General features: G+C 36.9%; 2 protein-coding genes and 1 pseudogene across 2 annotated transcripts; 2 read left to right on the plus strand and 1 right to left on the minus strand.

Annotated features, from left to right (window-relative positions):
* Positions 1-3,025: 3,025 nt before the first annotated feature.
* LOC133730470 (uncharacterized) lies at positions 3,026-12,407 on the plus strand (annotated as a pseudogene).
* Positions 12,408-12,609: 202 nt separating this feature from the next.
* On the minus strand, positions 12,610-22,483 carry LOC133731657 (V-type proton ATPase subunit a1). Its single transcript, XM_062159046.1, has 18 exons — positions 22,111-22,483; positions 20,410-20,454; positions 19,739-19,861; positions 19,427-19,534; positions 18,610-18,723; positions 18,356-18,529; positions 18,137-18,274; positions 17,654-17,761; positions 17,395-17,502; positions 16,684-16,832; positions 15,948-16,101; positions 15,669-15,829; positions 14,549-14,755; positions 14,254-14,437; positions 14,077-14,160; positions 13,622-13,815; positions 13,469-13,528; positions 12,610-13,327 (listed from the first exon to the last, which is right to left on the minus strand). The coding sequence occupies exons 1-18, from the start codon at positions 22,252-22,254 to the stop codon at positions 13,120-13,122; spliced, it is 2,463 nt and encodes an 820-aa protein (XP_062015030.1). The 5' UTR covers positions 22,255-22,483; the 3' UTR covers positions 12,610-13,119.
* Positions 22,484-24,448: 1,965 nt separating this feature from the next.
* LOC133731970 (NEDD8-specific protease 1) lies at positions 24,449-26,528 on the plus strand. The gene is made up of 2 exons (XM_062159422.1): positions 24,449-24,618; positions 25,591-26,528. The coding sequence occupies exons 1-2, from the start codon at positions 24,555-24,557 to the stop codon at positions 26,286-26,288; spliced, it is 762 nt and encodes a 253-aa protein (XP_062015406.1). The 5' UTR covers positions 24,449-24,554; the 3' UTR covers positions 26,289-26,528.
* The last annotated feature ends 312 nt before the right edge of the window (positions 26,529-26,840 follow it).

Here is a 26,840-nt window from a genome sequence, read left to right on the forward strand (position 1 = left end):
GGCCGGTTTTGCACTTCCGGCTGAGCCCTAACCTCAACATCCTCATGGAGAGTGCTCCAAACAATGACGACGTGCACATACTTTGATAACCTTCTCATTGAGAAAAAAGATTTTAACCTCTGTCATAGGAACCGGTTTCAATTGTAGCCGCAACTAAGAGCAAGTTCACCCGTTGGGTCACCGGGTCACCTACTATTCACTGCTTTTTAGTGTATATTTTCATTCTCTAGGTCACGAAATACACTGTGCCCGTGACCCAGGGCACGAAATACACTGTGCTCGTGACCCAGGACACGAAATTAACACTAAAAATTAGTGAATAGTGGGTGACCTGATGACCCAACGGGTAAACTTGCCCTAAACAACACTGCTCAAAGCTAGGTCAATCCAAACATGAACTGCCGGCGACATAGGCATCACACTAAACCTGTCAATTGTAGCCATCAAACCGAACATAGCTCCAATACTTCTCGCATATACTTAGTTTTCAGAGTTGGAGGGAGATTTTTGCAATTGCATCCAACTGTAGTAGTTGTACAAATTTTTCTGCCAAGGTCGGTCAGAGTGACCAGCATAAGACTCCTCTACCATGACGTTATTAAAGTGCCATGGATCTCCCGTAGTACACCATCACAGCCATCGTATCAAAGCGCACCAAAATGAGGGGACCAACTTTCTTACATCAAGTACCAGACTTAATCATTCAACGAGAGAGAGAGAACGGGGCTTAATATTCTAATAATCTAGTGCCTCTTCTTAACGACGATAAAAAAAGGTACTATAATTTTTTATTTTTTGAAGGGTGCAGCTATTATCACCCTATTAATTATTTTGTTCACCTTACATTCTCTTCTCACCCTACACATTTTTTTAATTTCATGTTTACTTTGTTCACCCATTTGCAGTATCCAAAATACCTTTTTCTAATGTAAGGTTTAACTCAAATTCTTTTTCTATTTGACTTCCTCCACATCTCTCTCAGTTGTTTTTGGCTTCCTCCTCATCGATCTCTCTCAGTCAATCTCATGAAGTGACCAGGTTTAAAGATGAATAAAATATTAAGAATGAAGTTTAAATACGTATTCTGTAGGGGTAATAAGGAAACTAATTGTAATTTTTAATTAGATATTGTTCTTTATTGTAATTTCATATTAAGATATTTTAGTATTTTTATAAATCATAAACTTGTAGGGTGAACCAGTGAACAAAGTAGTATGGTGGCAATAGCCGCATTCTTTTATGAATTGTAACTCACAAAAAAAATTACTTTTTTCTTTCAAAAATTTACTAGCATGAAAAATCTTTTAAACAACGAGAATATCATAGGAAAAAATCATCAAATAAAAATTAAAACTAAATAAAAAGCAAGACATTCTGCGGATAAATATTTTGTTAGCACAATGTGGGCAGTAAAAGTGTCCCATACAAAAAATCAAAAATAAAAAGGGTGTTTCTAAATGTACCCAGCAAAAATCTAAGTACACCCAGCAACTTCTTTTAAATTAAAAATATATAAATAAATTTGACTAATTTTCCATTATACCCCCATCGCTAAACATTTACCCAGAAATTTTTTTTCCAACATCTTATACCTAGGAAAACGTCATGTCATAAACTGTTCTAGGTTGTTTTGCGTGGGGAGAGAAGTATGCCAGTTTTGTCACTGCCACTGTGAGGCAGCCGAGCACAGTGAAATGGGGTCAATGGTGTTCTTCTTTTCCACTTGTCCACAGCCACCAAGACGATCCCAAGTCCCAACAACCTCATTTCCAAGCATTGTGCTTAAAGCTCAAATTTGATCAACAAAAATGAAACCCAGAATAAATACAATTTTGGGTAGTTAGTTTCTTCTTCTCTCTATGGGCTACTAATATTCATTGAATATTAGTTCTTGATTTTGGATAGGGACAACAAATCAATTCCATGAGATGAGGCTTATTAAATAGGAGTAAAACAAGTGAAGTGCAGAGTAACTGATTTCCACATTTCTTAACTCTTGAAAAAGTTCTTTTGCTTTAATTTTAAATTAATTGAAAATCAGTTGAACCAAAAACAATTAGCATATTGCTCCAGTCACCCATTCCTACCAGAATCATGCATCTCAAAACCCATAATTGGTATGGGTTCTAACTGATCAGAAGAGAAAGATGTTGCTGGGTGTGTTTTTGAGGACATTATTTTGAAAGGTGAGGGTATTTTGGGAAATTTTGCTGGGTTAAACTAAATATTATTCAATACAAATAATTAGCTGGGTACACTTAGAATTTTGTTGGGTACATTTAGAAAGACCCAAATAAAAAATAACGCATTTTTCTGACAAATGGTTCATTAAGAAAATCCTCTAAGCAACGAAAGTTTCGTCGTCAAAAATCTTCCAAAAAAGATTAAAAGAGTCGAGTCGTCAAGTATTTGGCGGCACAATCCGTTCACGGACGAAGTTTTGATTCCATTTTAGATTGTGTATCCTTCTCCATGTAAGAGTCTAACTCTGTGTCCTTCCCAACAACCGTAATTTTTATTTTTATTTTTTTGCATTTGAAGTTTTGAACAATCCAACAACCGAAGTTTAGTCATTCGATTATCTCTTCCGGAGAAACCCTCTTTTCTCTCTGTACCTACGTATGCTTCTAACTTCACTGTGACAAAATGCGAATTACTAATGGCTTCTTCGATATTTGCAACCGAGAGACGGGCCTACGGCGACCCAGACGCTTTGCTCGTCAGTTCTCTGCTAATCAGGTTTCTTTCTTTCTTTTTTTTTTTTTTCTTTTTTTCTTTTTTTCTTTTTCCAAACCAGTTAAAAACTTGCGTTAACAGCTAAATATTAAAATATATGCCTAAAATATAAGCTTAGTGTTGTAATCTCATATCCATTAACTCGTCAACACATGGTAGACTACTAGTCTAAGGCCAGCATGGAACCTTAAACCCTAAACAGACAGTCTGCCACTGATCATTACGAATGGTCAAGTTACACGAACTTAACATTTTTTTTTTGTGTGCAGAGAATCGTAAAGCAATTAGTATGTATGGGGAATTAAAAGGGCATAACGATTATGTAAGCTCCATAGAATTCAACTCCACTGGTGACCTCCTTGTGTCAGGGTCTTATGATAAACAAGTCATATTTTGGAACTGGGAAACTAAAACTAGAAGACTCTCTTATGATTCTGGACACTTGAAGATGGTATATCAGACAAAGATAATGCCTCTCATGAATGATCAGAGAATAGTAACCGCTTGTGCAGTTGGTCAGGTGAAACTTTTACTGAGATATATGTTGTGCGGAAGCGTAATAAACAAGGTATTGATATGAATTCAACAGTAACAAACAAAGCAAAAGAAAACAACTTATAAACAAACCACAAAGAACACCAAGATTTATAGTGGTTCACTCAATCGGTATGATTGAGCTACATCCACTTATGGAGCCGGCAAGATATTCCACTATGATCAATTTGGAGAAACATACAACAAGAGTTTATGAACAACTCTCTCTACCCAAATCCCAATACACCCAAACCTATTAACTCTCTCTTTGATTCAAATAGAGAAGAAGAAGAATTCTTACTTCTCATATACAATACTTAACAACACCAACAACTAAGCTTAAGAAGCTTCAACTATGGAATTGCTAAGTCTCCACAGAAATAGGAAAGACTCTAAGAGTATTCAAGGATGGCTTTCAATTTTTGTTTCTCCCTTCTGCTTCTCTCTGTTTCACGTTGCTGTCTGTTTTCTCTCTATTGCTCTCTGTGTCTTCCTTCTTCTTCTTTATCCAGCTATATACATATAATTAATCCTAGGATTCCCTTCCGTTCCAATGGCTGCCACTTATCAAGAAACATATTCCTTCTACTTTTGTTTCTTTTTTACTTCTCTTTCTCACTCTCTACTTTTGGCTGCCATGTTCCATAATTCTCTTGTCTGCATATGTATAATTAATCCTAGCATATGCATCTAGTTCACATGCTTTCAACTCTTTCGGCTGCCCACTTCAAAAGCACATATACATGCCTATAATTATGCTATTAAGCTAGCACATGCAGCTATCACACATGGGAGACAACTTTTGTCTGCCTATCAAGTCAAGCCAATAACAACAATCTCCACCCTGGCTTCACTTCATACAATAATATCACAAGTAGAATATCACATACCAATTTGCCGCTCCGACATCCCCGTAGGGAAGATCAAATTCTACGAACACCAATCAAGTTCAAGCAATGCTTGAACTTGCTCAATGGAACTGGTTTGGTCAACATATCAGCAGGATTTTCTTCAGTTCCAACTTTCAGGAGCTTTATATCACCATCCTCCACCAGTTGACGAATCTTGTGAAATTTGACATTGATATGTTTAGTGCGAGCATGAGTAACCTGGTTCTCTGCCAAATGAATAGCACTCTGACTATCACAATAGAGATCCACATAATCTTGAATTATTCCCAAGTCCTCAAGCAAACCACGAAGCCAAACTGCTTCTTTTGCAGCCTCTGTTACCGCCATGTATTCAGCTTCTGTAGTCGACAAAGCAATAGTAGATTGCAAGTTCGACTTCCAACTCACCGCTCCACAAGCAAGAGTAAACACATAAGCTGTAGTAGATCGACACTTATCCAAATCACCTGCGAAATCAGAGTCCACATATCCAACAACACACTGACTCATCTTATCCTGCTGAAACACAATTCCAACATCCACAGTACCAAGAATATACCGTAGAATCCATTTCACTGCTTGCCAATGACTTTTACCTGGGTTATGCATATATCTGCTCACCACACTTAAAGCCTGTGAAATGTCAGGTCTAGTACACACCATACAGTACATCAAGCTACCAACAGCACTAGCATAAGGAATTTTAGCCATATATTGCATATCATTATCAGTGCTAGGAGACATAGAAGATTTAAGCTTGAAATGAGAGGCAAGAGGTGTACTTACAGGTTTAGATTTATCAACCATGCCAAACCGATGTAGTACCTTCTTCAAATATTGTTTTTGTGACAAACAAACCTTACCTTTCGATCTATCTCTTTCAATTTCCATGCCCAAAATCTTCTTAGCTTCTCCCAAGTCCTTCATTTCAAATTCACCACTCAACTGTGATTTTAATTTTTCAATTTCCACCTTGCTCTTAGATGCAATTAGCATATCATCAACATATAAGAGCAAATAAATGAAGGTCCCATCATGTAGCTTGCGAAAGTAAACACATGGATCATAGAGACTCCTAGTGTACTTCTGACCAAACATAAATTTATCAAACCGCTTGTACCACTGTCTTGGGGACTGTTTCAAACCATACAATGATTTATGCAGTTTGCAAACTAATTTTTCCTTACCAGCAACTTTAAAACCATCTGGTTGAGTCATATAGATCTCTTCTTTCAATTCGATCACCATGTAAAAATGCAGTTTTGACATCAAGTTGTGCTAACTCAAGATCAAACTGTGCAACCAAGGCTAAAAGAATACGAATAGAAGAATGCTTCACAACAGGAGAGAATACCTCATTGTAGTCTATTCCTTCTTTTTGTGCATAGCCTTTAGCTACCAATCTAGCCTTGTACCGAGATCCTTCCTTTTTAGCAAATACCCATTTGCAGCCAATTGCTCTCTTCCCATGTGGTAACTGAACCAACTCCCAAGTCTTGTTCTTGTGAAGAGACTTCATCTCTTCATCCATTGCTTTTTCCCACTCTACACTATCCGCATGTATCACAGCTTCTTCATAGGTAGAAGGAATTTCTTCTTCAGTAATTGGAAGTGCATAAGTTACCATATCATTTAGCCAAGCTGGCTTTGGAGCATTTCTTTTTCCTTTTGTAAGTGCAATAGGTCCATGTTGCTATGGAGACTCTTGAGCTTAAGCCTCTACTTCAATACTTGAATCTTCATTTGTTGAATCATCTGGCTCAACTGTAGTACTACCTGGATCAATTGGAGTTTCATCAACTTTTTCTTTAAACTCCACCTGCTTCAAACTCTCTATGGTCATCTCCTGTTTTTGAGAATCAGTCTGTTCACTCTGATTAACCATAACAGCCTCATCGAATGTCACATCTCTGCTTACAATAACTTTCCTCACATCTGGACACCAAAGCCTAAATCCCTTCACACCATCATTAAATCCCAAGAAAATAGCTTTCTTGGCTCTCGGATCAAGCTTGCTTTCCCTGACATGAAAATAAGCAGGACAACCAAAAATATGTAAGTAATGATAATTAGTAGCAGGTTTTCCAGACCATACCTCCATGGGCGTTTTACCCTCATTTGCAGCAGTAGGCAACCTGTTGATGAGATGGCCTGCATATGTAACTGCCTCAGCCCAAAACTCTTTGCCTAATCCAGCATTAGACAACATACATCGAACTTTCTCCAGTAAAGTACGATTCATGCGCTCTGCTACCCCATTCTATTGTGGTGTCTCTCTAACCGTGAAGTGTCTCACAATGCCCTCATCTTGACATAACTTAAAGAATGGATCAGACTTGTATTCACCACCATTATCTGATCTGAGCCTCTTAATTTTTCGACCGGTCTGAGTCTCAATCATCTTCTTCCACTTCACAAATATATCTAAGACTTCATCTTTATGCTTCATGGTGTACACCCATACTATTCTAGAGAAGTCATCAACAAAAGAGACATAGTAGTGTTTACCTCCCAAAGATGCAGTTTTGGTAGGTCCCCATACATCTGTGTGAACATAGTCTAGAGCACCTTTAGTCTGATGAACTGCAGTACCAAACTTCACTCTAGTCTGCTTTCCCAATACACAATGTTCACAAAATTCCAATTTGTAAGTCTTTGCACCCTTCAACAAACCTTGCTTCACTAATCCCTGCATTGCTTTCTCACCAGCATGTCCAAGACGCATATGCCATAATCTGGTAGTATCTGCATCATCTATAGTCTCAGAAATTGCTGTTTCACTTGTCACTGTACTCCCTTGTAGAAAATACAAGTTTCTATCTCTAGTACCTCTCATCATCACAAGTGAACCTGACACAACTCTGGCAACTCCATTCTTCAATGTAACTGTGAGACCCTTTGATTCTAAAGTTCCCAAAGAGATAAGATTTTTCTTCAAGTTCGGAACATACCGAACATCTGTCAATTCTCTAACAACCCCATCATGCATTTTGAGACGAATTGTACCAATCCCTCTAGTTCTGCAAGGACTATCATCTCCCATCAAAACTACTCCACCATTTAGTTCTCTTAAAGTAGAGAACCATTCCTTGTTCGGACACATGTGGTGTGTACAACCCGAATCCAGAATCCATTTCTCAGAGTAATCAAGTGCAGATGAGCTTGCTAAAGCAAAATCAATCTCATCCTCTTCAAAATCATCGAAGGTAGAAGAACAACTCAATGCGAAACCAAAGTCATCATCATCTTCAAATTTCGCAACATTCACTTCAGAACCCTTCTTGTCTCTAGTCTTCAACTTGGGACAATCTTTCTTCCAATGCCCCTTTTGGCGACAAAAGGCACACTCATCTTTTGCAGGAAATTTGCCTCTTGACTTGGAACGAGAATTACCTCTTTTTCCACCAAACTTTCTATCTCCAGATCTTCCTCTTACTACAAGTGCTTCACCTGTCACTTTCTGCAATTGCTTCTCCTTCTTTCGACACTAATTATTTATCAATGAATTACACACATCATCAAATTTCACAAATTATTTTCCATGCAACAAAGTTGTAATCAAATGCTCATACTCGTCAGGGAGAGAATTTAGCAAACACAAAGCCTTATCCTCATCACTAATTTGCACATCTAAATTAGCCAAATCTGCAAGTATCTTATTGAAATCACTGATGTGTTCAGACATAGAAATACCTTGCCGATAATTGAATCGGAAAAGCCGCCTCTTCAGGTGAAACCGGTTTTCAGCACTCTTGATCATGTATTGGTCTTCCAATTTCTTCCACAGCTCTTTTGCCGAAGTTTCCTTCATGATAAAGAACTTCATATCCTTTGCAAGACACAATTTGATAGAACCACAAGCCCACTTATTAATCTGCTTCCACTCCTTCTCACTCATATCTTTTGGTTTGTCTTCAAGAGCTATATCCAATTCTTGTTGACACAAGACATCCATCATCTCACACTGCCACATGCCAAAATTGTTTGTTCCATCGAACTTCTCAACTTCAAATTTGGCATTGCCAATTGATGGCCTAGTAGTCGACGATGAACCCGAACTCGAATTTTTCTTTGTATCAACCATTGAATCCAATCAATACACAACTCCCAAATTCAGAACCGGTGCTCTGATACCAGTTTGTTGTGCGGAAGCATAACAAACAAGGTATTGATATGAATTCAACAATAACAAACAAAGCAAAAGAAAACAACTTATAGACAAACCACAAAGAACACCAAGATTTATAGTGGTTCACTCAATCGGTATGATTGAGCTACATCCACTTACGGAGCCGGCAAGATATTCCACTATGATCAATTTGGAGAAACATACAACAAGAGTTTATGAACAACTCTCTCTACCCAAATCCCAATACACCCAAACCTATTAACTCTCTCTTTGATTCAAATAGAGAAGAAGAAGAATTCTTACTTCTCATATACAATACTTAACAACACCAACAACTAAGCTTAAGAAGCTTCAACTATGGAATTGCTAAGTCTCCAAAGAAAGAGGAAAGACTCTAAGAGTATTCAAGGATGGCTTTCAATTTTTGTTTCTCCCTTCTGCTTCTCTCTGTTTCACGTTGCTGTCTGTTTTCTCTCTATTGCTCTCTGTGTCTTCCTTCTTCTTCTTTATCCAGCTGCAATGATTAATTATATGTCTATATACATATAATTAATCCTAGGATTCCCTTCCGTTCCAATGGCTGCCACTTATTAAGAAACATATTCCTTCTACTTTTGTTTCTTTTTTACTTCTCTTTCTCACTCTCTACTTTTGGCTGCCATGTTCCATAATTCTCTTGTCTGCATATGTATAATTAATCCTAGCACATGCATCTAGTTCACATGCTTTCAACTCTTTCGGCTGCCCACTTCAAAAGCACATATACATGCCTATAATTATGCTATTAAGCTAGCACATGCAGCTATCACACATGGGAAACAACTTTTGTCTGCCTATCAAGTCAAGCCAATAACAACAATATATTGATATTCCTTCATCTTTTATGTTAGTTGTTTCAGGATGAATGTCTTCTCCTCTTTGATACATTATTATGTGCAAAGCAGGTCAAATGAGACGCATTTAATGGTCCATTATCATCCCAACCAAAGCTGCCCTCAATAGACGATTTGGCTTGGCGGACCAGGTGTGTAATTTTTGCAATTGTGATGTTGAATCGGATTTACATATATTCAAAGAATGCAACGTCGTTGCATGTTTATGGCTATTTAGCCCACTTGGGTTACGTGCTAGAAATCATGCAGCAACATCTTTGAAAGAGTGGATAATTGCTGTCATTGAATCTCTTAACAAGCAACAGGTGGATATATTCTTTATTCTAGAGACAAGCTATGGTACATACCAGTATCTCATACACTCATTTTACATCTATTTGAACAAAAAATTACAAGTATTTGAACCAAAATTACAACATTGAGAACAAAAAAGTTACCATATTCATTTACACTATTTACATATAGTTAAACAAAAATTACAACGTTGACAACAAATTTGTTTAAAAGCTTGTAACAATGTCGTAGGAGGTGTAATTACCATTATTAGAACTAAGATTACACAAAATAGGACTCAACATTACCACTCTGACAACAAATTTGTTGTCACTTTTGTAAATGTGGGTATGAGGTACATACCAGTATTGTAGAATTTTCCCTTTATTCTATTATGGGCTATTTGGTCAGAGAGAAATAGGTTGGTTTGGAAGGGAGGAAGCTTTAACCCCATGCATGCAGTAACGTGGTCATTGAGCATGATGGAGGAGTACCATCGATTACACCCAGTCAAAGTTACGCATAGGGTGGATCGAGGTACCTTTGCCAAATGGGTTTTTCCACCTCGAGGACGGCTTAAGATCAATCTAGATGCAGCTTTTAATGCAAACAGTGGGAGTGGTGGCATTGGGGTTGTCATACGGGATGATAAAGGTAGGTTCAAGGGAGCTTGGTCGCGATATATGCCCTACTTGGGATCAGCTCTTCATGGGGAAGCTGAAGCATGCAGAGCAGGACTTCTGCTTGCTGTTCGCCAGAAGAGGTTGAAGTGGAAAGTGATTGTGCTATCTTAGTGGCCGCTCTAAATCATAATGTGGAGGACATCTCTGAGGTGAGTCGAATTCTCGATGATTGTAGAGATTACTTGCAATGTTTTGATTATTTCAGAATTCATCACATTTATCGTGAAGCAAATAGTGTTGCTCATAGGTTAGCTCACTTTGCAAGTTTAGATCGTGTTGTGGATCTTTCTTTAGTCGAGGCTCCTGACTTCTTACAGGATGTCCTCTATGAGGATTTATGTAACGCAACTATGCACACTCGGGATACAGGTATTACGTCCCCCCGATGCGGCAAAATTTTATGAATAATAATATAGGCGTGGGGATGAGCCTCCCAACTTGACTGGGTACCAAACCCCATTTATCAAAAAAAAAAAAAATTAATTAGTGTTGCTGTTTCTAATGAATAAAACTTTTGTTGCTAGACCTTTTGTTGTGCAGTGTATATTGGATGTGCATTGTTTGTGCTTTCGCAGTTTTAAAAGTCTTTCAGAAGTTAGAACATCAAAAGTGTTTTAATAGCACTTGGCAGAAAGAGTTCAAAACTTTTGTAGGTTATAAAAACTCTTTGAAATCCTTTTAAGTACATGAAGAACTTAGTTTATGCGGAGTCAAATGGCTTCGTGTATATACAGAAGCACCTGCAAACAGCAGATAGAACCCCTTCATTATCATCAGAAATTTAACAAAATTAATGATGAAATCCCATGATCAAAGAAGCATTAAATATTAGGTTGTTTGTACCATGCGTTTAGACATTGATGTATTGGACTATGTGGGAGTGTGAAGTGAAATGATCTTTGTGTGTCACAAGATCGAGAGGCATAGAAGAACAAAGCGAGAAAGTGTTTGAAGGAAAATTTGAGTGACTAGCTTTTTATTTCCCACGGTCATACATATCAATTCTAACTCGGAAGAACTCAAGGTTTTAGAATCACTTTCATCATTCTGATCAATATCTGCTGCATAGATGATTTCTAAAAACTTCTTAGCAATCTATGCTAGTTTGGCTTATGTATACAATTTTTCTCTCGTCTTATGCTTTCACTTATATCCTTTCCTTACAGGTGAGGCTAGGTGAGGCCTTAGAGGGTGGCCAAGTTCATACAAAAAGGTTGGGGAGTCACAGAGGCGCTGTTCACAAGCTGGCTGTAGAGCCTGGAAACCCCAACATACTTTACAGCTGATTCTTTTATTCAACACGTACATAGCTTCTTTTTCTTTTCTTTATATATGCTACTTGCAGATGCCCTAGTTTTAGAGCTCATATTTTAACTTTTGCAGTTTGATCTGCGAAGCAATACTGCTACGAAGCTATTCAGTTGCTCCAAATTGATAAGAGGAGAGCAGCATCCTTTCATGTTAGATTTGTATGACATGGTGATTGACCCATGGAATCCAAACTACTTTTGTCTAGGTGGCAATGATGCATATGCACGTGTCTATGACATGAGAAAATGCTGGCAGGATGCTTCAGGTGGTTTAGTTAAACCTGTGAACACATTTCGCCCTGCTCACCTGATTCAGACAACCCATTTTATGATCACAGGGTTGGCGTACTCCAACTCCGGTGAGCTACTTGTGAGTTATAGTGATGAGCACATTTATCTGTTCCAGAAGAATATGGGGTTGGGTCATTCCCCATCGTTCCTACCTAAAGGCATGGCGGAGCTTGACAAGCCAGAACAATTCGTTGGTCATAGAAATATAAACACATGTAGAGTGAGTTCTTTGGGCCAAATGATGAGTATGTCTTGAGTGGGAGTCATTGCGGCCATATTTTCATATGGAAGAAGAATGGAGGTGAACTTATCCGTGTTATGATGGGCGATTCTCTAGGTGTACATGACATTCAGCCGCATCCACATAATCCGGTCATTGCCACCGGCGGATCGGGAAACAATCTAAAGCTCTGGGCTCCTATGGCAAATGATCATGCATCTCCACTGCCTGACAACATTACACAGGTGCTTTCTCAATCTCTCGCTGTCTCGCAGAGTAAAAGATAGTTGCCTTTCCCATAATAAACCATATGTTGGTACAGAACTGACTCCTGCATTTCCTCATGTTTGCTTCTTGTATACAGATTAAGGAGTCTAATAGTCGAGCTAGAAGTGATGATTATTTTCAGATGCTCACATGGAGTTCCTCCTTAAGACCTTATATTTGATTACTGAAGTATGCGAAGAGGATTGTTTGGGATCATCTGATGGTGATGCCACTTCTGAAGAGCTTTGGGTAGGAAAATCCCAGTAACGTATTAGGGTGCTTATAGTGTAAGCAAGTTTATCAAGGAGTGGAATTTCCTTGTCATCAAATTGATAAAAGATGAAGAACAGATTAAAGTATGAAACTATCCCAAAGATCACCGCTTTTACAAATGAATTTCATTAAGATTGTGATTCATGACTAGACTTATACATCAATATTTATAAAGAATTCGAGGTCAGTTCCCTGCAAAATCCGCACTTCACGTGCATGTGTGTAAGCTAAATAAACTAGGATCCCAGAAAAGCCTACATTGTATAATGATTCCCAAGCTCCTCTTTACAATTGGTGAATCTAATCCTCTCCCTTCCCTTTCGATAAGACATAAAAGAGATACAGTTAAGTAAATATACCTGTGAAGGGGAACCATGACTCTGTGGAACCCTTTTGTACCAAACCAATAGACCAAAAGAATATGAGCCAGAGCCAGGACTTTACATTTCTAGGTCAAAATCGAGAAGACCAAAACATGTTAACCAAAGATGCATGCATCCTCTTCCCCTATGCCACCCAAAATGGGGCTTCTATCGATTGCATTTCAGTCTTGAGAAGTACCACTGCCTTCTCCATGCAACATACACTTCCGGAACTAAGAAAACTGGTATACAAGTGGACTAATCTTCATCCTCAGTAGCTATGGAGGCGAAGGAAAACGGTTTGAACTTGTACCCATCACCAAGGTAGAACTTATTTTGAAATTCCACCCAATGAAGACGCAAGGCATGAAGAAAAGCGCTGAGTGTCTCCATCATGAGCAATATGAAGGCAGTTGCAAAGGCAAAAACTGCTAACCCAATTAACCGGATGATAAAGCTGTCGTACCTGTTACAATTATTTTTCCACAGAACCATTAGTAATTGAAGGGCATGATCAGATAAAAGAATGAAGGAAAAGAAAGGCAGAGAAAACTAAAAAGCTGAAGTGCGTGTATGCCACGATAAAGAATGAAAGGTTGGAACTCACCCCCAGGCGAGGAGAAGGACTTTCTCGTAGAACACAGTTGACAACTCTGAGTGGGCCAAGCTGTAAGAGCAGTGAAAGAGATTAAGAAATAGCACTATGGATAGAGAAAACCACATAATAAGCACAAATACAGTGAATTATGCACAGGTATACCTCAAAGCCCACAATCGAAGGTAGGACGCCGTATTTGAAACTGCACCAAGAACAAACTCTATGGAGTGTATCATCTGGTGCACAAACACCTCACTGAAATTAAACTCCTCATGATGTTGCCTCACAGGATCAGTTTCCACGTCAAGATCCATTTCAGAGGTACCAAGCATCCCATATGTGCGACCTTGAAACCTCTGGAGAATAACAGGTAAGCATAGTATTATATCCTCCCAAGCTCCTCATGTCTCCAGTCAAATAGCTTTACGTAGTCAAACACTAATATATCCTAAACAGAGTCCATAAAACGAGTTGGGATACTAATGATCTAATATTCAATTTTTGTTTTAATATTTACAACAAAAAGAAACATCTGATCAAAGTTGTTGTAACTTTCATCGCTTTAGTGGTTTTCTTAAAACTCTGAAACAGATGCTGGCCAAATAATAGCACAGTACCTCTGTATGACGCTTCCTCAAAATGAAAGGTTTTGGAAAGAGCATCCAAGGGACTGCAATTAGAGCCAAGAGTAACAAAATGATCTGCAAAAGTAGAGCCCTGTTAACTGTAACATAAATTAAAAACCAAAACAACTGAGTACACAAAGTAACAACCAAGAGAGTTAAAACTCATGCCTGAAGTGGTCTTTGGCCCCAAAACAACTGATTTTCCCCAAGATCATCAGTTGGACTTAAGAACATGTAAATCATCACATGATAGAGGTCAGCCTTAGAGCCGGTGCACCACTTGATGACAACTAGAAGTGAAAGATATCCAAAAAGACTGTTAAGGAAGATCATCTGCGGCACAAACTGGTACCTAATAATTAAGAAGATGCCCAATACAAAAAAGTCAAATTCCTGTCAACTTCAATTGCAAGTAAAGACAACGATGGGGAAAATGAAAAACATATGAAGAGAAGAGACACACCTTATATCAATTGAGCTGCTGAAAAACCGTGCATTGAAGTAACTGAGAATAATTCCTACATTCATTTGCGCCACACCCAACAAAATAGACAATTTCATTTTGAGAGAATTCAAAAAGGGCAGTTCTGTACGACTTCCACGCCAACTAGGATCCACACCAAATGGGTATGGATCTCTGTACTTGATTAAGCCAACAGTGTGTGCATCACTGCTCACAAGAAGACAGATTTTAAGAATACATGACAATATTCAGTCAGCTTTCTTCTGAGAAATGCCATATGTTCACCCAGTGGGAATGCATAACCACAACATAATAATAAATGCCTGAAGGACAGTTATAACTGAAGTAAAATCAGAATTCAGTAATCAATTTGAATAAAATGTGGCATGGGGAAAGGGGTGCTAGTTGCAAGAAAAGCAAAGCTTCCTGATGGGTATGAACCAAAAACAGTGACCAGACAGTCCTAAGTAGTACAGCACCAAACTCCTAAACCAAGACGAGATGAGGTCCCCAATGGTAGAGAAAAATTAACTTTTAGATCAGTGAATTGGTATAGTACTTCTGGGTGATGCAAACACGAAGTTTCAAATAAAATACATAATGTGGAAAAGCAGTGCAATGACAGAAACACATAAAATCCAGAAACCTAATATCCCAAAGCATATTTATCTAAGCAAGCCGCTGCAGATGACTTCAATACACGTTACAACACATAAACGCAACCGACACATGCCCAGCATATAAGTATATTCCAAACATCCAAATAATATAGATGTCTCCTACGTTGGGAATGAGTTACCACAACATTCTTGCACATTATAGGCCCACTGACGAAATTACCTTAACAGTACACAATATGTATGAGAGATTCCCCATACTACAAAGAGAAATGGAGAATCCAGCTAGCACCGAAAAGGATGCCTAAAAGTTCTTCTAGACAACAATTACTATATAACTAAAAAAAAAAAACTATTTAATTCACATCTCCACTAGATAGACTATAGGAGCAGATCATATAAAATATACATATGTAAAAAGGAAAATATATACTCAACTACAGTTGAAGCCAGAAAAATCAACAGAAAAGTGCTAGTAATTGAAGATCTAAAATAAAAACTACCTGCAAGAAGCATCTCTGCATTTGTAAGCAGACCCACCAAATATGTGAAAAGGGACAGAGAAGAACTCATTGTAAATCAACCCACAGTAAATTGAGAACAGAGACATTAAAAGAAGTACATAGCGCCCACCAAATAGCATCTCCATAAAGCTCCCGAGTTTCTGTTAAGGATTAATAATAATTATTATTATAATAGTAAAAAAAGTGGGAAAGCCACAAGTTTCTCAGATAATAAATTTCCTTTTAAATTTCAGTGCAAGAATTTGGAAAGAGACAGACCTGAGCACTGAGCTTTCTTTCACGGGCTATAAGAACTAATGCTCCCATCAACAAGCATATTCCATGACCCCAGTCCCCAAACATCACAGCGAAAAGAAATGGAAATGTAATGACAGTGTACACTGCAGGATTTGCTTCTTGATATCTTGCTACGCTGCCAAATTCAAGACACATATCAGTTCCATGGCTAGAACTGATTATAGCACAGCTAGCTAATGACTTGCTCTAAATGGCCATTTAATTTATATATTGATATACACACAATTCTTATAAAAACACCTAACACTATTGCTACTAAATTGAGAATTCTTGCCCCATCACGCACTCTGCAACTGACCATCTTCTCTTTGTTCCTTTTTTTCTTCTAATCCCAATGCAATCTGCTGCAATGATTTCATACAACTCGCAACTTTACTTAACATTCTACAATGTTAACTGATGTTTTAAATGAAATTACCGATTTAAATTTTGTTACATGTGAGGACAAAAACAAGATTATCAGAATTTAGTTGTATACTAAAATCCATGTGGCAGATACCCATCATGCATTCATATTCTATCCTTATATTATCCCTATCTAAATAATTGTGAACAAACAGAATTCATCCAGAATCCCACCATTTGTAGGATCCCTTGCCCATTATTGCAACGAAAATTATGCACTAATCTAAAAACAACTTTGCTTTTCATAAGTAAAGAAAGAATAAAACTTCATAAGTGGTATATTTTAACTAACCCATATGCATCAACAATTTCCTGAAATGCACTTGTGAAGTTGTTGGTTCTAAAATATGTAGGAGGTGATTCTATTGCATCCATCACATGAAATATTACACCCACTTGTGAATTGCTATCAAATGTTGCACGTTGCAATGCCTCCTGAATCTGTTGGATAAAAAAAAATTAAGAAAAGCAAAACGTAAAAATTATTAATAATGAGCAGAAAGAATTTAAAGATATTTTAAAGATGCAGTTACCATTAACATTATTCAGAAGATCCACCAGTGTTAAAATCAGATTTTTGCAATGACCCCTTAGTAAAGCATAAAAGTTGCCTATCTGATTATGCCTTAGTAATTGGATTATTTACATACAATAACTAAATTTTTGTAAATTTAGCAATATTATTCTTCCATACATAAAATAAATAATTAGAAAGACCTTTGATATGTAACAACAATACTCACGTGAGCATACATTCATGTATTAAAAGTTAATTAGTTACATCTCACAAATACATAATCAATAAATCAGTCAGTCATGGTTGACAAAACTCTTCTCTTAAATAATAGTATAGATGGAGATAGAAGATTTAATGAGACCTAATCCAAAAAAGAAAAAAAAAAACTATTGTATTACTGTAAAAATTATGGGCAAAGGCACGGTATCTAAACATCCCACACAAAAGTAATGATGGAATAGAAAAATAATACCAAAAATAAATTACCTTTGTTTTTGCAAATATAGGACACCAGCCTTCTCCAACAAGGCATTTTTTGGTAACATCAAAGTTTAACATGTTCAGTGTATCATATACAGCTTTCTCCCTTCTTACCTGAGAACAAGTAGAAAACATGACATAGTTGTAATATAGGGATATAGCTCAACCACACTCCCACCTTTAGTCATAATAAATCAATATTCTTTGTATCTCAGATGAATGCAATATTAGTTAACAAGGGGGAAAAAAAGTAGCAACAGCTTACCATGTTCATCCATTTTGCCAGGTGAAACCCGACAGAAGTAAGGGCCTTATTTCTGTGGCGAATCCCTGCATCCAAAGTTGCTTCCAATTCAGCAAGACGTGATGAAACCTGCATAAGAAAACCTGGTACTTTAAGCATGAATGCATGATCGAAGAGTATTGACTATTTGTTACTATAATATGTCTCTTTGGTAATAATCTCTACGTTAAAGACACTATCATGTTAACCAAGACCTGCAAACAGAAGCTATTTATAGCATGAAGTATTGAAGGGATGAGGCTATCAAGCGCTTGTCAAGATCTACCATTCAGATAGCAGAATGAGAAGTTTTGTGACATGTTGGAACCAAAAAACTAAAAGATCATTCTTTTTTATTTATTCTCTTGAGGAAAAAACACTGTCTCTTTAAGCTTGAAGTTCTCTCCCATTCAAGATAATAATAAACTGCCAATGTTCCAAGGCCAACTGATACCATTTACTTACTTCTCTAGTTATTTGCCTCTGCTTAGTTATATCTTCAGGAACAGGGTAGCAATTTGCACCAAAGGCCTCACAAATTTTCAGAATCTTTGCTTTTGCCTGCAACCCTGAGAAGAAGACTACAAAAACTGTCTGCTCAACCTGAAATAATTAAAGGAATTAGTAAATTTGATTTTGCACAATCAAAAAGCAGATATAGATAATACTGAGGCGGAATGAAACCATTTCAGTAGATAAAGGATCCATGATATGTTCATCTGCTGGTGCTTGGTTGAAAAGCATATTTCCCCTTGTAGCACGAAACAGCATCCTCTCAAACCTTAGAGCTTTAGATTTACAAATAATCCCACTAACAAAATTCAAACCAGATTGATCTGATGGTCCCCGTCTGATATCCTGTGTAATGTAATAATCAATTACAAATTAAATCATACAGAAAGGTTTTGCACCCAAATTAAGCCATGCTAATTATTTACCTGCTCCAGCAATGACACTGAATCACCATAGTCATTCATTGAGTAAACATTCTCTTCTAGTTCTGTTTCCTCTGTGACAGCATGGTTATTACTTGAAACAAGAAAGCCACTTGCCTGAAATTGCCCACAAAATAGGTAAGGCACAGGTAAAAGTATTTAAAAGGGAACGGTTATAATTATTGCTTCCTAAAAGAATAAATTCACATATAGTTTATGAATGAAAGCATTGAATCGTAAAATGGAAGTTACATAAACCCACTGACATTACTAAGACCATAAAAAAAAAAAGTTCTTATTTCACTTTCGACTATGAACCTAAGACAGATCAAATAGCAATTTTCTGACACAACAACAAAATTAACAGGTTAGTATAGAATTTTAATTAAAGCAAACCAACAAATTGTATGACCAGCTAACACGAGCCGAGATAATGTCTAACAATACCCACCTGACATCTACGCATCTCTTTTCATCCAGACTATGGTTCCAACAAAGGTAGTCACTATCACTAGTTTTGTGCTTTCTTAAGAAAAGATTATTAGCTTCTACAATATCGAGACATCATATCAACTTATCAAGTTGAAAATAGTAACAAATGTTTTATTAACTTAAGAAAAATTAATTCCTTTTGGTGCTCCCAAGGGATTGGTTTTCATTCTAATAAACAACAAAAAAGGGGGTTGGCATAACCTAGCCTTCAATTAACCCATGCACACACATGCAGCACAAATATTTTATGAACTACTAAAAACAGAACAGCTGATACGAGGCTGCAAATACACCACCAATATGGAGAGAAAATAAAAAAGAAAATTACCTTTTGTAATACCATCTTGAACTCCAGGAGCTCATTGTATGATTGTCGAAGTCTTTCACTATTAGAGTTCATTTCAATTAGCTCATGTTCGTGCTCACCAAGTTGAAACTGGAATTAAGAAATACAAACATGAATGTTATCAGTTTACAAGAAATTGCTCCATGGATAAGGGTGCAATTGGTTAGTGCCATTTTTAAACAATATGTTCCAGCTTAACATTACTATTACTCTTGCAAACTTAAAACTCAGAGGGAGGGAATACAGACAGAGAAAGAGGAAGAACAATGCTAGAGCAGCGATATAGAAATAGACCTCTAATTCCTCCAACTCAATATCTGGTTGTGAAACTGGACGTATAGACCCAAGCAGACCAGCTTTACTGATTTGATCCTTAAAAAAGCGCAGCTTTCTTGACATCTCTGCACATCGCTTCACCTATGGAAATCCTCACAAAAATAGAAACAAATAAAATAAATAATATTGCTAACTGTGAACAACTTTGCCACCAACTATAGAATTATGATGATAAAACAATCATCAGTAACTTTTCAATGAAGTTGGTTTCAACTACCAGATGTCATCAGAATTACGAATTTTATAAGTACATAAACAGTTTTCAATTAGTGTAGATTGCAGGTGGAGAAAACATACTAAAGAATCATGCCCTAGTTTAAAATCCATAAATTGTTATCTTTGTTAAACAAGCACAATGGGAGCATACACAATCAAGTTTTAAATGTTGGACAACAGAGTAATCAATCGCTTACTTATTCTTCTAGATCGCTACTTAAACTTCATGTCATGCAAGTAAAAAAACTGGTAGACTTGTTACACTCAATACCAAGGAAATTGCAAAAACCGGGCATTTAACATACACGTATATAAAAACATTCTGAAAACTGAAAATGTGAAACTATTTAAGCAAGATGCTGCTATCCAAAACATTGACATTGCAACTGTAGTCAAAGAGATCAAGTGGATACCTGATTAACAAAGGTTAGCTGGAAAGGGCTTTTATCAGCATTTAACTGCAAAAGAAAAGGGAAAAGAGAAAAAGAACATGACCATGAGTATATCAGTGCACATCAAAGAGACTGTATTTCAAATTCCTATGAAGAAACTATTAACCAGATACCAGAAAAAAAAAAAAAGAATTTCAGTGTTTTCTTAGCATGTTTCAAATGCAAAAAATACATGAGTTGTGGCCCTAGAAAAGGGGACAAAACTTTGTTGTTATATACCTTGTGCAGGTAGATAGCTTCCACATTTGCACTATACTCCAAGACAAACACTGGTAAAAGTAGAATATTTACAAATCACAAAAATGAAGCGACTTTTTTTATTTTGGCCAAATGATTTTAGGGACAGTTTATATTGCCTTGATATCCACCATTGAGCTAATAATATTGAGAACTTGTTCCCTTCAATTACTCATTTATAACAAAAGAAAATGTAAAATTTGAAGTCATGAAGTAGTTAGGTCCAACAGCAAGTCCAGTACATACTCAGTTTAATGCAAACTACCAGCAAAATTTTCTATATACTAGTTATAAATATTAGAATAATAAAGTTTTAAGATAGTGATTAATATCCATGTACATCAGCACCATTCTTGTATCATTTTGAAAACTATATCATGATTGACTAATTAATCATACTCGTACACAAAATTTAATTTCTAAATAGATATGATAGTGTATATAACCCCACTTAAGTGTTCAATAAATTAAATCCGGGAACATTAAAATTGCAAAACAATCCGCAATAAATATCGATGTGCAGAATACCCATCTACTGGATGGCATAGATATGGGTGACTTGTCAAGTAAAGTGGTGCTCAAAACTCCTTCAAAAACTGATGTATGCGAATCCCAGACTCCAAAGGAGGTGATCCGTGTTCACAGAATCAAAAGGCCAAGTTTCCATCACGGCAGCACTTTGCAAACATAAGTATGGTTTTGTAATAACTACTTGAGGTTGGCAAACCTAATCTAAAACAAGCATAAAAAGAACACATTCAAGTAAAATGGAATACATAATTAAAATCAAAATCCCTTGATTGAGAGAAAGCTACAGCTTATGCAATTGCCAATTTGCTGTCTCCAATTAAGTCATAGAGAAACTTATATTTATTGACAAATGTGAGGCTTAAATATACAACAAAAATATTCCTATTACACAAAACCTGCAATTGATTTTTCCACCATCAGGCTAGCGTATAACTTCCACATAATACTTAATCTACCATTACAAATGCCAAGGAACCTTTCCTTCTTGAAATGAAGAGAATAGAACACTACGCAACCCCTTCCTAACTGAAAATTTATGCAATGCAACCAGATCTGAAATATTCCCAGCAAAAAGCTTCGAATACGCAATGCACTTCCAGTCCATGTAAAATTGATTCCTACATATAAACTACGTCAATGAGCCTAACAGAGCCTAACAATCAAAGCAACCATCCTTAGGATCAAGCAACAGTTTCAATTCGAAATCTACATCTTCAACCCGAAAATCGAAATTCGTGATAAAACTCTACTATTCCATTCTAAATTTCTCAATCGCGACTCCTAGGACATACTCCGACTACTTAAACCACACACTGAAACAAAATCCAATGCAAAATTCTCCCTAACGATACCAAATCAAACATAAATCAATGTAATAACGGATCGGAAACTTACGTCACGGAATTGGAGGAGGCCGAGTTCGCCGAGATAGGAAATGGTGCGGTGAGCAGACTCGACGGGGATGATGAGCTGGACGAAGGTCATCTTCTCGGAGCGCATCAGATCCATGGAGGGCAACTTGTCCAGGAACTTCTCCATTTTTGACCACACCGGAAAACCGCCCCGGCGTTCGGCGATTTGGATCTGAGAGTCGCTCTCGCCCACTTCTCAGATCTGAAACTGCTTCTTCGAGGCTGATAGAGAGAGAGAGAGTGTGACGGTGTTTCAGTTTCGGGTGTTTTGCTTATTTTTGTTGCCAACTGCCATTAGAATCGGAGAGTTCGCATCACTTTCAAGGCTCGGTCGAAGTTGGAATATTATAAACGCTTTGCCTCTTCTTTCCATTTTCTTTTTTTTATTATTATTTTTCGGTGGAGCCGCAGTGGGTTAGTTACGGCTTTGGCAGGCAACACCAAGCGGGTCTGGTTATAAAGCATTCGGGTCCGGGTATACACCAAGAGGATCACTACGGACGGATTTGATCCATCGGTTCGGTTTTTTAACACTACGACCTGAGTCAGGTATAAATTAAGTGGATCGCTACTAAAAGAAAATTCGGTTTTATCACAGCTAACTCAACCGATATTATCGTTTATTTTTATTTTTTAGATTGAAATTGGTAAAAAAAAAAAATTGAGAACCGACTATGACATAGTCAATTAATCGATATATCGATTCGATTTTGGTTACTTTCAGCCGCAATGACGTTAACTGATTGACCTCTACGTGTCTAGCATTTATCTAAATAAAACCAATATCCATGATTTTAGTTTGAGCTATAGAGCATGCATTCAGTAATTTAGATCCATTGGAACCGAGCACAAAAGAAAAATAATAATACTAAACAATAAATTAGCGTACAATAAAAAATATATATTTCAATTCCATCCAGAAGAAGAATGGATAAGGATTTTTATCTCAAAATGCATGTATGACACATTTCTTAAAAATCACTAGATAATTTTTCACTCTCTCAATATGAAAAATGCATATAGCCACACAACTTTCACAAAACAAGGCATCGTTGGTTTTCAGGAATTAGTATTGTAAATCATTGGCTAAATAAAAATAATATGTGCAATATAAACTTAAAATACATCTTGTAAGGAAGAAGAGGAATTGAAGATGACAATTTTTCAATTTTTATTTGTCAATTTTTTTTTTATAAATATGCTTTTAGATAGCCAGAATGATATAGTAGATGTTTGGAGGAAAAAACGTAAGAAGAAAGAGAAAAGTGTTCTTTTTTCGATCATGGAGTTGTGTTAGATCCAACTGAGTAGTTCATTGGCTGATGTTGATGTCTTTTCATTGCCATTGAGAAAAAGACAAAGCATATTTAGAGTGGAGCTTGTCTTTTAAGCAACACTTCAGAACATGAGACGATAATACACTTTGAAATTATGCATTATATCACTAACATATAGAAGGGTTCTATCTAGCTATTTGGAATTTGGATACAAGTTCGCAATAGAGAATACAAAACAAATCCTAGCGGTCAAACATGTTTTCCATTGAAGAATTAGGCAATTTGTTTTCTCTGATTTAGTTCGCACGACTTTCAGACTATCGTCGCATTTGTATCGTTTGATCAATCCATTAGTCGTTAAAGTCTAAGTTTGTGTCCAACCTGTTGACTTTCAATTCCTCGTAAGTTTGTGACAGTAGTACTTTTGTTAGTTTTTATGACCATTTTAGAGCATTGGAGTATTAATGATTTGATGCTACAAACATGTTGTACTGAGTCAAGTTATAGAATATAGAGCAATTGCACATATGGGTTTTAACTCAAAAACATCAAATCACTGCTACAATCCTACTCGAGCCATACTTTAAACTCGGGAGCCAAATTATGAGCCCTTAAATTAGCTCAGGCGTAATAAGGAGGGGACCACAACATCATTATTATGTAAACCACGAGAAAGAGGACTTCACATTTACTTGGCACGAATGAACGATAATACTCTAAACATTAGTGTAGTGACTAACATTGTAGTTGCTATAAAATGTCAAAGATAAAAATAGATATATCGAACTTCTCTTCTTCGATTACCCATCTTTGTTAATTTTTTGGACAATTTAACTCCACTCGTTGTCATTGATACAAAGTAAACGATCTGTTGAGTTCTTCCAAATAATTCAACTTGTAATTTTCAAAATTACTTCCAAGATCTAACCGTAAAAAAGTAAATATAGTGTATATCAATCAATCACAGCCGTTTAACCATTTTCAATAATGTAAAATTAAATCTACATATACGCCTGGGCCTGGCACATATATATGTTCAGGCTCGACACCAACAAAATCACCTGAACGACGACGTACTGCGCGAAACTGGAACCCGCCGCCTACACAATAAGCTTCTTCTTAAATCTTGATAGCAGGAGGATCACAACTCATGGTAGAAGAAAACCAACCACGCTTCCAGAGCTTCTCCTTGCCCAAATTCTCTGAATTTCTCAGTAAGTTAATTTCATTCTCTTACAATTGCTCGCATTTGTTCTTTGCATAAAAGAAAAAGAAAAGAAAAATTGGCATGAAAACCCTAGATTATACCTCTAAGCTGAAAAACATCTGAACACAAAGCATTAGATTCTCTGCTTCTTTGCTTCAAATTATGTTCTAGCCAAGCTTTTAATAAGTTGAGGAATTTGAAGAACTTCAAGATTTTCCTTGTTCGTTGAATTAAGAGATTTATGGTTAGCTTTGGTTTTCACTGGGTGAGATTGGTCCCATGGGTATGCTTATACAAGACCTGAATATCAGTACTGGTTGGATGTTGAGCTTAAGATTTGTGGATGAATAGCAGGGTGCTTAGATATGATGTTTTTGTAAAGATTACCTTTTGTGAATAGATAACATTGCTGAAAAGAAAAATGTGAGTACATTCATGCTATTGCAAAGTTCAGGATATGGATGTGTGTGTACTTTTGGTTCGAAAAAATGATTTTGACTTATTGAATCTGATTTGAGAAGAACAAGAATGTGGGAACGTTGTCCCTACTTTTGTTAGTTTGGACCAAATGTTGAGTTCCTATTGGAAATGTAAGTTATATGTCAATGTCTTTGATACAGGGCGATGAATTTGTACATTGGCTCATTTGGGTTGTTGGTTGAAAGCGTTTTTTGCAGGAAGCTAATTCGGAAAATAATGAGTTTAGAAGCGTGTGATTGTTTCCTCATCTTCATCAATTATATATCATTATTCAGTCTTCTTGTGTATAGGGGCTCTAAGGATAGTTGTGATGCTAGAGTTGTTGAGGGCCAAAATTTTGCTCAGGCACCTGTGAGCAACTGTCTGACCATTGTTATTACTTCAACGGCCTATTTCGTTGCCATTTCTTACATTAGTTCATTACCATGTGTCTCAATTATAAGATCCTTTCTTCGAAATGGTAGTGGCGTAATACAGGGTTTTGACTTTTGTTGATCAGGAATACATCATCACTACCAAATGGCAAAAAGTAATCCTGATGAAAAGATTCTCAGCTACAATGATGTGGTACTTAGACGATCAGACTTGGATATCCTCAGTGGCCCATATTTTCTCAATGATCGAATCATCGAGTTCTATTTTAGTTATCTTTCATCATGCTCTGAGGAGATTTTACTCATTCCACCTTCAATTACATTCTGGATAATGAATTGCCCAGCTGAGAGCCTAAAAGACTTCCTAGACCCTCTTCATTTGCCTGATAAGAAACTGGTAATCTTTCCTGTCAATGACAATGATGATGTGAGTGAAGCTGAAGGTGGATATCATTGGAGCCTACTTGCATTTGAGAGAAGCGTCAACACATTTGTTCATCATGATAGCAGTGGAGGGAGATGGAATAAAGGTCCCGCCAAACGACTTTATAATGCTGTTAAGAAATTTATGAGTGATTCCAGTTCAACAACTGAGCCCATTTATAAAGAGTGTACTGATTCACCACACCAAATAAATGGTTACGATTGTGGCACGTATGTATTGGCCATTGCAAGGATAATATGCAGCTGGTATGGAAGTAAAGACAAAGATGGAGATAATATGTGGTTCTGTGCTGTGAAGGAACAAGTCACTCCATCGGCTGTCGCTGCAATGCGAGGTGAGATCCTGGGGTTGATTAGAGGTTTGATGCCCAAAAAGTGAGTTTCAAGTAGCTTTCTGTAAGTCTGGAACTTGACATATAGTTAGCAGTTAGGTTACTCAGTACTACTTCCCTTTACTCTTAGACCTGGGAACAAAAACCCTATGCAAATCGAAGCATTTTATGGCATTGTTAAGCTTATGAAATTCAGGATTAGCAATTCAAGTGTGGGCTTACAGGTATTTACTGCCGTTATTAGTGATACTTGTGTATGCAGGAAATAGCTCTACAATGCTTGTTTGCGTGGAATCTATTTTCTGTTCTGCCCTTCTGCTCTAAAATGCTACTTCTGCATCGTGTTATTGTGTTCAAGCTTTTGTGTCCTACAGAGTTGTACTGGCAGGACACACAAAATCAACCAAGTACAGCGAGCTTTGGAAAAGCTTCTGCTCTTATTTAATCTATTTTCTTGAACTCTAACAATAATGGAAGAAAAACTGCACAAAAGGCGGTAAATTACCATCGATATTAAGACTGCAAGACCAATACAGAAGAAATAATATCCGAATTGAAAAACTCAGAAGATGATTTACAAAAACATCTTCATCCGCATG

The sequence above is a fragment of the Rosa rugosa genome, chromosome 2 (assembly GCF_958449725.1).
Source record: "Rosa rugosa chromosome 2, drRosRugo1.1, whole genome shotgun sequence".
Lineage (NCBI taxonomy): Eukaryota > Viridiplantae > Streptophyta > Magnoliopsida > Rosales > Rosaceae > Rosa > Rosa rugosa.